Source organism: Thamnophis elegans, chromosome 10, assembly GCF_009769535.1.
Source record: "Thamnophis elegans isolate rThaEle1 chromosome 10, rThaEle1.pri, whole genome shotgun sequence".
In the NCBI taxonomy this organism is placed as follows: Eukaryota; Metazoa; Chordata; class Lepidosauria; order Squamata; family Colubridae; genus Thamnophis; species Thamnophis elegans.
Window position 1 is genome coordinate 60,984,038 of NC_045550.1, and position 15,477 is coordinate 60,999,514.

The window sequence follows — 15,477 nt, forward strand, 5'->3', positions numbered from 1 at the left end:
AATGGCAATAAACATTTCCAAATTTCATACCCTTGAGAATAATGGAGTGCCAGCATTTTGTAAGTTAGCCCTTTTATTGACCTTTTATTTCCTAATGCTGCAGTTTTTCACCCCATTGAAAGTTACAAACTATCAAACAGATATACAAGAGTTTTATTAGAATGTGGATTTGTTTTCATTCCGAACAGTTTAGTGGCATTTGCGGCATTTTCAGGGAAAACAGGACTAATGTAGATGATGAACAATTCTTTTAAGTATTACTGCAATGCCACAAAGCATCTTCTCATGGGGGAAAAAAATCATATTACCTGAAGTTTCTTCTCCTCTGCTTGTAAAGTATTGAATGCCTGTTTCTTTTCATCCATTCTCTTTATTAGGTTAGCAAGTTTGCCTTCTAAAATTTGCCTCTCATCTGTGTTAAGTTCCCCCTTCAAACGTGATAGCCGTCTGTCCACTTGCTGTATGTAAAAATCCTATTCAAAGATTTCAAGCAAGAAATTAGCAGAAAGGCTGGCAAAATCCCTGGTGATTAATCTTCTAAAAATATAATGAAGCACTCCTCAATAGGGAGGCTTCTACATGAGTAGGTAGTCCTTGGGTTACGATGGCAATTGAGACTGGAATTGCTGTTGCTAGGTGATGACCAGGGCAATTCTGTCAGACTTGGTTGCCATTATTAAGCAAGGATTATGAAGGTCATTAAGCGAAGACTTCATGTGAGTGCAACTTCCAACTTCCTGCAAGCCGGTCAGAAGTTGCAGTCACATGAAGTCTTGCTTTATGACCTGCATAATCTTCACTAAACAATGGCAACTGGGACTGCTGGAAGTGCCATTCTAAGCAACGTGGTCACGTGACAGGCAGGGAACTTTGGAAATTGCCATCATGTGACCACAAGACATAATAAAGCAGCAGAAAATCCTAAAACTGTCATAAGTCCCACCCATTTAGTGTCGTGGCAAGTTTGAGCAGTTGAGAAATGAGTGGTCGTAATCCAAGGATCGCCCGTGATTTCAAAGTGGTATACATGATTTATACATAAACTAATAGCAAGATTTGGATACATTCCTTCAAAAATAATTTGAAGCAGTCAAGGTAAATTTTTGTAAGAACAGAAAAGATGAATATATCCAATTCTTATTTGTTATGATAATTATACGTGTAACTTCTCTGCAGGAGAAGTGATTACAAAAAGCTGGTTTGTGGATTGCACAACCCAATTTAAAACATATTGATTTGAAATTAATTGTAATTCCATTCCATGCAAATTGTTTCCTTTCCTACTGATACTGATTAAACTTTATTTCAGGTAAATAGAATTTTATGACTGAAACAGTAGAATAATAAATTTATTATTTCACAGTTCAACATACAACTTTAGGTTTATTTTACAGACATGAATATAAAAGATGCACAATTTATTCCACAGAGGATACACATAAATAAGGGACTGATTAAATAATCTCTCCTCCAGAATATCCTGCTGGTGCCATTTGCCACAGAGAAAAGGTTTATAATTAGAGAAGGAAAGGTCACCATGATGACCTTATCTAAACTTTTTTTTATCCTGCTTCCTAATCTTTCTTGTATCCCTTTTGGCATGATCTCCTTGGATTCTATCAGTTCTAAACCAGTTGGATTAATTAGGAAAACAAAAACTGAAAGGCTTAATGGATTTAAAAGCTCTGTTGGGTTTTCCCCCCCACTAATGCATATTGTTTGTGATTTACTGCGATCTTGCTATGAGATTAAATGAAATTCATATATCTGCAGGTATACACATAAACCTTACCTGGTTATACATAAGTTCTTGCTGGTTAAGGGCTTGTATATCCAGCCGCCGTAATCGGTTCTGCAGGTTTTTTTTCAGGCCACGGCGTCCTTCAATTAAAGATGTGATGCTCTTTTCATTATCCATAAGTGTTTGCAGCTCCTTTGTTTTCTTGAAATGTGCCTCTCTCAGTTGTAACGCCTGTGCCTCTTTCTCCTGATGTTATTAGAATTACAATACATCAATGCATATAAATATTGTATACATTTTTTTTCTAAATTTGGGGTTGTAAAGATTGAGTCAGACTTGAATCGAACAAAAGTTTTGCTTAGGCTATTTCACTATCTTGGCCAAATTCTATGGCCCTTTTAGAATATGGAGCTGTTCTGCTCTATTATCCCTAATCCTCTTTCACTGTTATTTTTCTTTCTCTTCTATTTCAGATGAGCCACATCCCTTTAGGCTAACTCTTCCTACTTTCTGGCTGCTTCATTTTCTTGAAGGGCTACAATGCAAGCCAAACATCAAATCTACCTAATTTGCAAACCACATATGCCTTAAGAAAATAAACAAATCCAGGTAGTCCTTGACTTACGACCACAATTGAGCTCGGTGAGCCATTTGTTAAGTGAATTTTGCCCCATTTTATTACCTTTCTTGCTACATTTCTTAAGTCAATCATTTCGGTTATTAATTTAGTAACAGGATTGTTAAGTGATTCTGGCTTCTCCATTGACTTTGCTTGTTAGAAGGTTGCAAAAGGTGTTCACGCAACTTCGTGACACTGCAACTGTCATAACTATGAACCAGTTGCCCAATGCCTGAATTTTGATCATGTGATCATGGGGATGGCTACAATGGCCATAAGTGTGGGAAATGGTCATATGTAACTTTTTAAAAGTGTGTTGTAATTTTGAACATTCACTAAACAAACTGTTGTTAGTCAAGGATTACCTATAGATAGCTAATGGACATTAAATAAATTGTGCATGTCTGCAGGTGAAGGATTAAAGCACATTCTACATTGTAAAGTACCACTTAGAGTAATTGAATTCCTATAAAAATATTGTTAGAACATCCTACATGTCACGTGATAGTAATAACAGATAGCAAAACCTATTAGCTTCATCTGTCTACACAGCCTGCAATATCTGGAGCTTCTGATTTCCCCACCTTGGCCAAATCAACTGAAAACTATTATTTAAATAATATTTTGCAGACGTAAAAAAAAAAAACAGACTGCAGGAATCTTTGAAAGAGTGTTTTTACCTTCAAATTTTTTTCTTTCTCTTTTAGTACTTCTTCCATTTTGCATGCTTTTTCTTCTTCACTTAATGCTTGGAATGTAACAAATTTCAATTTATTTGCAAGAGTTTCATTCTGGTCCTTAAGCATGTTTAGCCTAAATGAAAATTGTATTACATATAAATGTGTTGAGTACTGTACAGAAATTAAAATTATTCATATAATTGTTAAAAATCATGTATCACTGAAAACTGTCCTGTTTATTAGGTGCAAGACAGTGGCTATTTTAAAAATAATTTTTAATGACAAAGCGATATTAAAATGTACCATTCCATTTTATAATGCACTAAAAAGTTTTTATTAAAAGAAATGTAATGGAAATCTGCTTGTGCCTGCAAGCCATATTAATATTGACTTGGGAAGGTGAATTAGATAATATTATTAATTTCAATTTATTACCACCTCTCCATTCCCAAGCTAGCTAATATTTAAGATTGTCAAAATATTCATGACTGGGAGAGACATGGGAACAAGGTCAGCCAATGAATAGGCATAGCAACTAAGTCAGCCAATGGGAGCTTAAACAGATCTGAGTCTGTGCAAAGAATTGAAACAGAAACTTAAGCAGTCTGCTGCTCTGATAAGTAAACAAGCAGTCTATCTGGGCTTGCTTGCTGAAATGAAACTAACAGCTTGTGTTTGCCTGTAACTCTCCTGCCTTGTCTTTACTTGGAAGAACCACCTGTTGGTATTGTACATTTATTCATCTATTCTTATGTATAGAAAGAAGTTAATGAATACAGCTGAATCGGTTATCTGTGTGTGCTTCTGGATTTGAATTTATGCAACAAACTCTGACAAAGATAGCTAATAAAAAAGTCCAATGATCTGAAAAGAGATAGCATCTACCGGTAGTTAAAATCAGCAGACAAAGTTACATCAAACCAACTCAAAGGCCTCTCTGCTCTGTGAGAGTGAGATTTTATGTTATGTGGTTTACCCATAGTATGCTGAATCTTGAAGCAGACATTTTGCCTTGCACAAAGGGCTACTAATATTATAATTTTTATTAACAAATTAATAAATCTGGTTCTCCTTTTTAATGGAAAAAAGTCGAGATGAAATATGGAAAGAAAACAGAAATTTATGCCAGAAGATATTGTCTAATGCTAGTAAAATTCTGTGAATGAAATAGGGTAAACGGCCAATCAAAACTCATCTGAAGCCATCCTAATTGGATATGTATCTATCTCTTAGATTTCTATTTAGTTCAAATACTGGCTAGATTTGTACACTACCTTTCATTAAAAAAAGGAGTCCTTGCAGATTTTACTCCACTAATCATTGCCAACTACCGGGGGTGGGTGGGGGTGTATGCTCATCTTGTTTCAAGACTATTGAGCCAGTGATGTCCGAAGGCATTCCCACGCCTTGAAGTTATGGAGTGCTGTTATCTACCCATAAATAAGTGATACTTATTTATCTAGTCACATTTGCATGGTTTTAAAATAGGTTGGCAAGAGTTGGGGCAAGGACAAGAGCTCACCCCATTGTGTGGTGTTCTGGACTCAAACCTGGGGTGTCGGCTTTCCAGCTAACATCTTAACTGCTGAACTACATGCCTCTCAACTTTTAACTAAGCCAGTTAAAATGAAATGGTGCATGTATATACCGTAGTATAACAGGCTAAATTTAGTCGGATTTAGCTTATTGTGCTATGTAAATCCAACTTGTTAAATATTTTATGGTTAAATATACTGTGTTAAGGCCAAAATGGACTAACAAGTCAAATTAAATGTGTTATGTGACTGTAGCTGTTAAGTTATCTCTTAAATTTAAGAAGGTTCAAGCACATAGCCAGATAGTTAGCTTTGTAAATTAGGAACCAAATGAAATTTCTCATTTAGTAGATGGCAACCAACCTACCTAATGAAGCATTGTTCAATATTTGTTTCAGGATTTTTTAAAGTATTTAATTAATACATACCTTAAATTTTTTTCCTGGATTTCTTTCTTAAGGTTGGCTACATGGGTTCTCATTGATTCTAATTCAGAAGCTGTCCCATCCACAGTAGCTTTCAGTGTATCCAACTAAACAATTAAAGAAGTGAAGTTATAAGGAACATTTGTGTTGTTCATACAGAACAATGCTGTTTGTCCTTTTGGGGAAATTTATATTTTATTTTTTAAAATATTTTAATAATTTTGCAGTTTAATAATTGGATGTTTGAAAAAAAATAATATTTTGGGAACATAAACATTTTCTTTAATTTTACCATGCATCCATGTCTTTAGCGCATTGTCATCCAACACTTTTGTGTGAATGCGAAATAAGCAAACAATCCTTACATTAATTTTATTCAAATTCTATTCTTATTCCTATTCTAAGAGGTTCCGTTTCTCACACTGTAATCAGAATTAGTACTAACAAAATGTTTACACATAGAGTCTGACCTAAGAGATAATAAAGACTGTTATTCATATATCAATTTATGCTTAAATTACCTCATTTTGAAGTGCATCTCTATTATTTTCCTCTGTCTGGTATTCTAATCTCAGTTTGGCAGCTTGTCGATCAGCAATGGAAATTCTCTTCTCATACTCTGCGTTGTTCCCGCTCTCATTCGCCAAAAATTGGACTTTGTCTTTAAGCACACTTTCCTTTGCACGGATTGCTCTTCTTGCCTGTGCTAAAAGCTATCGACAGAACATGAAAGAATGAATAGGCAATAAACCAAATAACTTCAAACATTCTAAATAAAGTTAGAAAAGCAGCCCTGTCTTTTTTCTGGTGCTCTCACCAAATGTGCACTATAGAATAAATTGTGTCACAAAAGAAAGCAGTTATCAAAAATTATATACATATGCATAAACCAATAGGAAGGCTCATTAGGTCAGATGATATTCCATAATCCATTAACACAATCCAAGGGGAAAAAATTACCAAGGCACAGCTATCTATTTCTTGATCCCGTTTCTGCATCTGTTCTATAGTGTTTTCCCACTGTCGGATAAGGTCTTGTCTTTCTTGGTGAACTCGTCGGAAGTCGTCGGCTGTTTTGTCCAATTCAATCTGAAAGAGAATGGTATCAGTTAGCAAAATATTTTACTTATAAGCAACCCTTAAAATGTTGCATTAACATTAATTTTCTAAATTTGTTTGTGAACAAACCTGAGCAGCTAAAGTTTCTGTAAGTTCATTGTCAAGAATCCTGCGTTTATTATTAGAATTAACTGTCAGCATTTCGATTTGTAGACTCAGTTTCTGAAAATAAAGAATAATCAATCTTATTCTTTTAAATAGTAACTCCAAAAACAAAATATAGCTAGGAACCATTAAGCATTACCAACTGTTATATTGCCCAAAAGAAGGCCATTATGGAATCCTATGGGTTCAAGAAATCTCAAAGAAACAGTGACACAGACTCTTTACAAAATAGTAAATAAGACATTTAAAACAAAAATGGCACAGATAACTAGCCCAGAGGGGGGGGGGGGGACCAAGTGAAAAGAAAAGAGGGATTCAGTTATGCTTGCTTTCAAAAAAAAATTCCAGGGCTCTTCCAAATACCAGTAGGGTGAGGGTGGTTCAAATCTAAGGGGTTACCTCTAGAGCAGGAGTACCCAACTAGGGATGTGAGTCAATATTCCAAGGGGTGCGAAAACTTGGGTTTTGAAGTTTCAAAATTATAGTGTATATGCATAATTATATGCATATAATTATTTGCTTTTGTAAGGGATGCGAGAATATATCAAGCGTTCTAGGGGTGTAGGGTATAGAAAAGGTTGGGGACCCCTGCTCTAGAGAGAGGTACTGCTAGAGAGAAGTGCTGCTTATAGGGTCATGTGTGATGGCAATGTTTAATTGAAGGAACCTGGAACATGCCAACCATGCCAGACTGAATCAGGCAGCAAATACTATGGGAAACAGGTGGTTCCTCAAGTAACCAGGCCCTATGCCATGGCAACTATTTTAGTTCCTTATTTGAACTTTATTAGATATTGTTTTAAATAGAGAGCTCTGAGGGAAATGAAACAATTCCAACCAATTGACTCAACACTTATGTTTTATATTATTACATATATTACAACACTTACATACATTACAACCCTTACTGTTTTATATTATGTATGGTAAAAGTATTTCCAACAGTTATTTTGCTTCATTTCATATTGTCTGAATCATCTGTTGCAACAGTAGGCAATTTCTAATTTACACATATTATGTCTGCAAAAACTATGGCTTCTGAAGCTATCAATATATTAGTCTGTACTTCCCACCAACCTTGCAATTAGATGAGAATTAAGAAATGAACTGCAAATTCCGTGCTGTTCTAGTCCCATACTGCCAGCTATATATTTGGAAGGTGAAAACTAAATTGTTGTTTGTTTCTGATAATTGCAGTAGGAAATCACGGATCTGGAGACAGGTTATCGGTGGGTGCCTTGTTGAGCCTTGTTGCTTTGATATTGTTTCTGCTGAAAATAGTGATCCTGGGCTGAATCACCTTAATACTGGGAGAGGAATTCTGCTTAGGATCCTTGGTTCCCATAATGGAAATTATCTATAACCATGGGAGAACCCTTACAGTTTCCCTTTATCTCCCAGTTCATTTAAGATATCCACACATCTCCCATACCTGTTGCTATTATACAATAGATTCTCCATCAAAATAAAATTAGAATGGCATATTTTATAACTTGATGTGAAATATAAAGTACATACTCGTAATTTTCCATCATCTTGCTGTGCATATTTCTGGATTGTAAGTGCATCATTGTCTTTATGAGCAGACTCTTCCAACCAAGCTTCTAAAGCTTGCTGGTCCCAGTTCATTTGACACCTTAAGTCTTCCAATTTCTGACTCAGCTTAAAAACATTATTCTAATATTGATGGGGAAAAGAAAAGAATGTATAAGGTGAAGGGAATATTCATACTGTTATTAAATCAATAAACCTGTTATTATACTCTTACAAATTTATGTGTGATATCTGGTAAAAAAAACCTGCAGCTTACATAATGGCAGAATTAAATGTGTATCTTACAGTTCTCTATTTGTCACCAAGTAATTTAAAAACTTGGTTAACTTAGTCTGAACACAGCCACATTTACATGTTATATAAATAATTAATTTTTGTTTATTAAATATAAATATGTGTGAATAATTTATTTTTCAGTATTTAACTGTGATGTTAAACAAAAAGGTATATATAACAACTTAAAGTACTTAAAATGCAACACATTCTACCTGGAAACACTGGAACTCCAGAATGATTTGTTCTTCCGGGTTTCCTGAACTTGCCATTCCAGTAGTGATCAAGACATTATTCCAAAATCACACACTACAATTCACATGATCTGGAATATTCCAAAGTTTTCTAGAATTTTTAGAACTCCCAACCTTATTTTATACTTCTCAAATGAAGGATTAAATACTGATATAAAGAAGGATTTCTATAGATTAAGGTAATCAGATATACCGGTAATTGAGGTCATTTTCCTGAGGAAAACCTTAGAATTGGGAAAGCAATAAGAAAAAAAAATACTTAAATCCAGCTTCCCCAGACTGGAACCTTGTAGACATGTTAAGACTCCAAACCCCATGATTCTCTACAGTAGGTGTGGATATGTAGTTCACTCAAGAGGCATCCTGTTGGGTAAGAATTTGAATCCTGCCTTTGCCTAAAGATTCTTTGATTCAATTATTTTTCTTTCCTGTAAGCTACAATTCCATGACCTAAAATATATTTTGCACTAGCTTCCAAATTCAATTCCTGGCATCTCCAATTAAAAAAGAACAGATAACATATGGACAATTAAAATAAGACTGCTAGACCAAGATAAAATTATGAGTCAGTTTTCCATCTTCTATTGAACCAGAGGTACATCCTGAAATGACTGCTCCAAAAACCACTAATAAATGCACTGTTATTTTGTTTTCTTTACAGTAATGCATGTGACGAGTAAGAGTTGGCGGGGGGGGGGGGGAGTCTTTGACAAGGTATTTTTCAGATGCACAATGAAATATTTGAAACATACTTCCTGACTATTTTTCTTCTCTCTTAATGAAACCAAATCATTTTCCAGCTTTTGAATCTCAGTCTTCAGGCGGCCCACTTCTCTCTCTGCAATAGCTTTAAAATGTTGCTCAGTTTCTATTTCATTCTGCCTGGCTCTGAAAAGACCCTTAAAAAACAAGGTTATTCATTACTTCACCAGTTTAGTGAGCAATTATTTGTAAACCACTTTTAAAGTTTCATTCTCTTGTTTAGGTATTAGACATTTTAAAAAGGATGTAAAATTTAAAACAAAATACCCAAGGAATGTTGTCGTATAATTGTAATAAGCCCCTTAATTGGTATTTATATAAACATATGCATCTTCTATAAGAAGAGATCAGCACCAACTCTCTCAGATCAGTTTTCAATTCTTGGAACACAAAAAATTGAGATGTAATTTTCCATCCATTGTTGTAGCTTTCTCTAGCCCAGAATGGAAGAAAAATAGGATTAATTATATTCATGTAAGTTTACAGCCAAGAAGCAAGATTCAAATGAACATTTTAATGATTTTAATGGATTTAAGAATTAGCAGGTAATTTATGTGTTCTTTCCATCTGCATATAGAAATGAAATTTTCTAATTGGCATAGTTTTAATATTTTAAATGATTTTCTATTCATCTTATTGCGATCTGTAAGCTGCCCAGTCACCTTATAGAAAGTTGGGCAGCATATACATTTAATAAATAAAAAAACATATTGCCATATGCCAATGAATGTTGCCATGAAGCAACATTCATTTCCTATACAAATTCACACAGGCATTATCTATCTAGAACTAACACAAATTTAAAGTCCTTTTTGTTTTATGGGCTATCATCTTATAAATATTTAAAATTTAATTATACATATACAAAAATATATACTCTGTTCATAACTTTACTGTTAAATAATATGAAGCAGAAATGAATCTATAGATTTTATAAATACAAATAAGGAATATTTCCAGTATTTAAATATAAATGCAAAATAAAGACCTAACAAGTGCCTTTATAAAGAGGAAGAAATATAACTCCTATTGATTTGGGATAGTGAAGTTCCATTTTAAAAGGGTTAAGTTGTGCAATGCAATAAACTTACTGAAATTAAACAGATCTATGTCTAGTCATTATTTGGGTGAGAAATTGATTCAGACTTTTATGTATGTTTCCAAATTCCAGGACAGAAAGTTGGATCAATAATACTTATGGCAAAAATCATAGGCTTACAATAGAATAAATGCATATAAAATTATGCTGTACAGTATAGGTGATCAAAGTCTATAATCACTTACTTGTGTCAAACCAAACTCCTGTTTGACATTTTTCAAGTGTGAGGACATTGCTGTAATACGGTCTTCATAGTCTGACAACTGATTTTGCAAATTTGCCTTTTCGTTTTGCAACTTTTGCAACTGTAAAACAAAGATCAAAATATTTAATGTTACAAATTATCAGAAAATAGAAACACACAAACAGGACTATGGTGGACTGGAAATATTCTTGTTTTGCAAAGATAAACCTCTGCAGGGATTAATTGGAAGAAAATTAATATTTTTCCCGTACTTTTTGATTTTTTTTTAAACAAAATTCTCAACCAAATTCAAACAATTCAAATAGGTTAACAACATTGATAAAAACATATTCCTACATTGTGTAAAAATGTAATATAAAATGTTAAAATGTACAGTAAAACTAACAGTAAAAATTTAAAAAAGCACAACAGAACTAACAGATAATTAAAAGGTTTGAGGAAAATATATTTTCAACTCCACTGTGGGACAATAAAGACAGCATCAAGTGTATCTCCATTAGAATGATGTTACTAAGTCAAAGGGCTGCCACTTTAAAAACCTCCTACTGGAAAATCTCAATCTGTACCCTAAGCAATAATTTTATTTAGATACACTCCTCATGGTATAAGTCATCCCATTTTATTGGGCTATATATAACATGTAGATATACACCCCTAAATAGTCCAAGAATATACCCTCGGAAAAGGTACCTGGGATGATCTCACCGCAATCACACCAGAAACAGTTAAATTGTTAGCTTCCTTAGATACTGAATTATAACATCTATCTCATTGCAATTCTATGGTTCCATATTATGGTGATTTTTAATGGTTTTATCTTCATTTAATGATGGATTCAGTGACCAGGCATCACAGGATTCATTCCAAAATGCCTCTCTCCCTTCAGAGGGTTTATTCTTTTTATACAGTTTTACAAGCAAAGCAATGAGCATATAGCAACAGCATTGTAATTTGCTTATTTTCCTGGTCAACCTCTAAGAACATCCCACCCAGCATAAAATCTCACATCACTCAATAGTTCCTGGTAGTGCCTGGTTCTACTAATTAGGTGAGCTCATAGACAGTTGAGGTAATCAGTTACTAAGATATGGCAGTGTGCTGCGCATGCCTGTATGTAACCTTTGTAGAACCTCTACAATTTAATATATCTCATTATATTATATTATATTATATTATATTATATTATATTATATTATATTATATTATATTATATTATATTATATTATATTATATTATATATTATTATATTATATATTATATTATATTATATTATATTATATTATATATTATATTATATTATATTATATTATATTATATTATATTATATTATATTATATTAATTATATTATATTACATTACATTACATTACATTATATTATATATTATATATTATATTATATTATATTATATTATATTATATTATTATTATATTATATTATATTATAATTATATTATATTATTACATTATATTATATATTATTATATTATATTCACACATGCACACTTTATTTAAACCAAATATGTGTATCAGTGACCTCTGTATATGCCATACCCTAAATAAATAAAAATATACCCAGACATGTATACATCATGGAGACATACACAGACATATTAAACAAAATGGACCATGTTCTAAATCAGTACACTGAGTCCAAATTGTGTTGATGTCAAACCAGAGGAAAGTCGAGTTTGCCCCTGAGTCTGGATTAGTGAACGGGAAAGTGAGGGAGCCTTCCGCCACCAGTCCTATCAAGATGGGGCAGAAACTGGGCAAGTGCATACAATGAATACATTGAATGTTAATATTATATAACCAACGATGTCAAATCACAGCCACTGTGACTCTTTTAAACTGACCTTAGCCTTCCTATGCATGAAGTTCTTCCCCAAGAACCTTGAGGATCATCATGTACCTGGGTAGTACATGTGCACATCAGCGCGGCCTTTTGTAATTCACCAATGGAAATTTTTTCTCAATGTGCAGTTTATCATTAATGCACGGGCAAACAATCGATACAAACTCAAGGTAAACCACTCCAAACTCGATTGCAGAAAATACGACTTCAGCAACAGAGTGGTCAACGCCTGGAATGCTCTACCTGACTACAGGTTATTACAGACTCCACACCCACATAGCTTCAACCTTAGTCTACCATCGACCTCAACCCATTCCTCCGTAAGGGGGCGTGCGTAAGCGCACCAGCTTGCCTACCAACCCTGTCCTACTGTCCCCATTTATTTGTACTCATTTTTTTTCCTTCATGTCCATGTTTATACTTATACCTGTTATCTTGTACATGTTTGACAGACTAAAACCAAATACAAATGTTGATTACAAATGCATGTGCCACCCAACTCGGGTTCTTCTGCCCAGGTGATGATGATAATGATTAGAGCTGGTTGGAAGGAGAGAGGACCCCAGAGGACCTAACAAGAAGGGGGAAAGCAAAGCAGGGGCGATCAGGGTATCTTTTCCATGGATATCCTGAGTGACAGGGAAGAAATGCCAGCTGCAGCATTCACTCAGGCAAATGTGTTCGGGCAAATTCACAGCCAAGCAACTTCCCTGGAGATACACAAAAGGCAGATAATAATACCCTCGTTCTCGGGCAGAAATATAAATGAAGGCGGCGGACTTTGCCTCATCGCCTTAGTCCAGTGTTTCTCAACCTTGGCCACTTTTCAATTCTGGGAGTTGAAGTCCGGACATCTTCAAGTGGCCAAGGTTGAGAAACACTGCCTTAGTCATCTTGAGACGAGCCAGGCTGTTTGGGGGGGGGGGGGGGGGGGGCGGTGTTGTTGGTCTTCTTTTTGTCGTCTTCTGCAGCCTCCATTGCCGGACCCTGCAAGGAAATAAAGCGTGCCTTGAACCCCCTGCCCCCCCCCCGGTCCCTTGCCTCTTCCTCCAGCCACTTGTTTTCTTCGTTAGCCACGGGAATGGCGAACCCATCTTCCCAGTCGATTTCGGCCAGCACCAAAGCGGCCGAACCGATGATGGGGGTCCCGGTCCCGCTCCCTCCGCCGCCGCCGCCATCCCTTCCGCGGCCTTCATTGCTCATGGTGCCCCTGCTTCAAGTTGGCCGCGGCGGCCGCCTCGCCGCCGTTGGTTGCCTTAGCAACAGCCGGGATGCGTTGCCTCGGCAACCCCCGCGCGCGGAGCTTCGAGTTCCGGTCCTTCCCACCCCACCCCACCCCAATCCCACCCGGTTGGCTCGCGCGCTTCCCTCCCTCCTCCCTTTTCAAGGCTCTTCGCTGGTTGCAGCCGCTGTCACTCAGCGATGGGGTTGTCGAGGTTGATGGGAATTGTAGTGCTCGGGCTCGACGGGTGGCAGCTCCTGGTCGGTTTTGTCTGAGCTAGAGGCGACAGGGCTGTAGGTTAAGGGAAATCCAGATATGAGACCACCAGGAAATCCCAGGGAATTACCAAAAAAAACAAAAAACCCCTACTCTAAAGAAGACAATGAGCAACCAGTTATATGGGGCTTCAAAAGTAATTTGGAAAAGAATCTAGTGTAGAATAGAATAGAATAGAATAGAATAGAATAGAATAGAATAGAATAGAATAGAATAGAATAGAATTCTTTATTGGCCAAGTGTGATTGGACACACAAGGAATTTGTCTTTCGTGCATATGCTCTCAGTCTACATAAGGAGAATAAAATACATCCATCAAGAATAAAAAGATAAAACACTTAGTGATAGTCAAGGTTACTAATAAGCGATCAAATTGTACTGGGAAACAAATAAAAACAATATAAATTGAAACATACAAGCAACCTGGTTATAGTCATAAGTGGGGAGAGATCGATACTAGGAAGGAAGAGAATAATAATATATAAACATTCAACATAAACATTCAAACATAATAATAATAATACCGTATATACTCGAGTATAAGCCGAGTTTTTCAGCCCACTTTTTGGGCTGAAAAAAGCCGGCTCGGCTTATACTCGAGTCTACAACTGGATCCGGCAGTGCTGTTGCCTGTTGGAGGAGGAGGGGATTCCTTCCTGCGAGACCCCGTCCAGAAAAATGCGGGGAGCGGCATTTGTGGGAACTCCGGCCGCTGCCCACCCGTGGGGAGAGAGGGAAGAGCCCCGAGCGAGCCGCCTCGGTTTGGCAACCAAACCCATCCAGCCTTTTACCTCCCGTCCCCCCGCCCGCCCGCTCGCAGCCCCCTCCCCGGGCTGGCGCCAACTCCTCCCCGTGCCCGGCCTCCAGCCGAGGCAAGTCGGTGTCTCTTTAAGCTAGAGAGAGGAGAGGAGGGGAGGGAAGGCAGGGACCAGCCGGCTGACAATGGGCCGGAGCGGCTGAGTTGGAGCAAATTCCGCGGCGGAGGCGGCGTCCCAGCTCCAGCGGCTCCGAGGCGAGCGGCTTGGCCCTTCCGCTGGGCGCTCGGAGATGAAGGCGCGCTGGCGCTGAGTTGAGCGGCGAGCTTGCCGAGCGCGCGGCTCCGGGAAGCCCCCCTTCTCCTCCCTGCTGGAAGCCGAGCGAGCCCCGCCGCCCACGGACTCCCGCGGCCGCCCCAGGGCTCCGGGAGGCAGGACCCGGAGGCAGCCCAGCCCTGCCGCCGCCCCGCGCCCTCCACCCGCTGCGCGAGAGGGGACCCCGCTTTCCCCTTGCCGGATGCGTCCCTGGCGGAGCTGAGCCATGCGGCGGAGGCTCCCGCTCTGGTTCCGGAGCTTGCTGTGCCTCTGGCCGGTCCTGGTGGGACCCGCGGCAGGTAAGAGGCGCCGTCGAGCGCCTCGTACAATGATTTATGTATGAGGTTTAAGTGACTGAGACACACTCCTGGCTACGCAGCAATGTTATTTCTGACTTAGTATACTATGAAATCCCCCAAATCCTCCCCACTCCAGGGGAAGGATACTATGAAATCCCCCAAATCCTCCCCACTCCAGGGGAAGGATACTATGAAATCCCCCAAATCCTCCCCACTCCAGGGGTAGGATACTATGAAATCCCCCAAATCCTCCCCACTCCAGGGGAAGGATACTATGAAATCCCCCAAATCCTCCCCACTCCAGGGGTAGGATACTATGAAATCCCCCAAATCCTCCCCACTCCAGGGGTAGGATACTATGAAATCCCCAAATCCTCCCCACT

The 15,477-nt window shown here is 37.6% G+C and overlaps 1 protein-coding gene across 1 annotated transcript in view; it reads right to left on the reverse strand.

Annotated features, from left to right (window-relative positions):
• CCDC39 (coiled-coil domain containing 39) overlaps window positions 1-13,441 on the reverse strand; it is a 28,080-nt gene extending 14,639 nt beyond the window's left edge. The window contains exons 1-11 of the mRNA XM_032225327.1: window positions 13,269-13,441; window positions 10,352-10,471; window positions 9,058-9,204; window positions 7,743-7,901; window positions 6,189-6,281; window positions 5,961-6,089; window positions 5,522-5,713; window positions 5,004-5,107; window positions 3,041-3,173; window positions 1,793-1,987; window positions 309-473 (exon numbers count right to left, since the gene is read on the reverse strand). Coding sequence (XP_032081218.1) covers window positions 309-473; window positions 1,793-1,987; window positions 3,041-3,173; window positions 5,004-5,107; window positions 5,522-5,713; window positions 5,961-6,089; window positions 6,189-6,281; window positions 7,743-7,901; window positions 9,058-9,204; window positions 10,352-10,471; window positions 13,269-13,430 — 1,599 coding nt within the window. The 5' untranslated portion in view covers window positions 13,431-13,441. The remainder of the gene's footprint in view (window positions 1-308; window positions 474-1,792; window positions 1,988-3,040; window positions 3,174-5,003; window positions 5,108-5,521; window positions 5,714-5,960; window positions 6,090-6,188; window positions 6,282-7,742; window positions 7,902-9,057; window positions 9,205-10,351; window positions 10,472-13,268) is intronic.
• Between the last annotated feature and the right edge of the window lie 2,036 nt (window positions 13,442-15,477).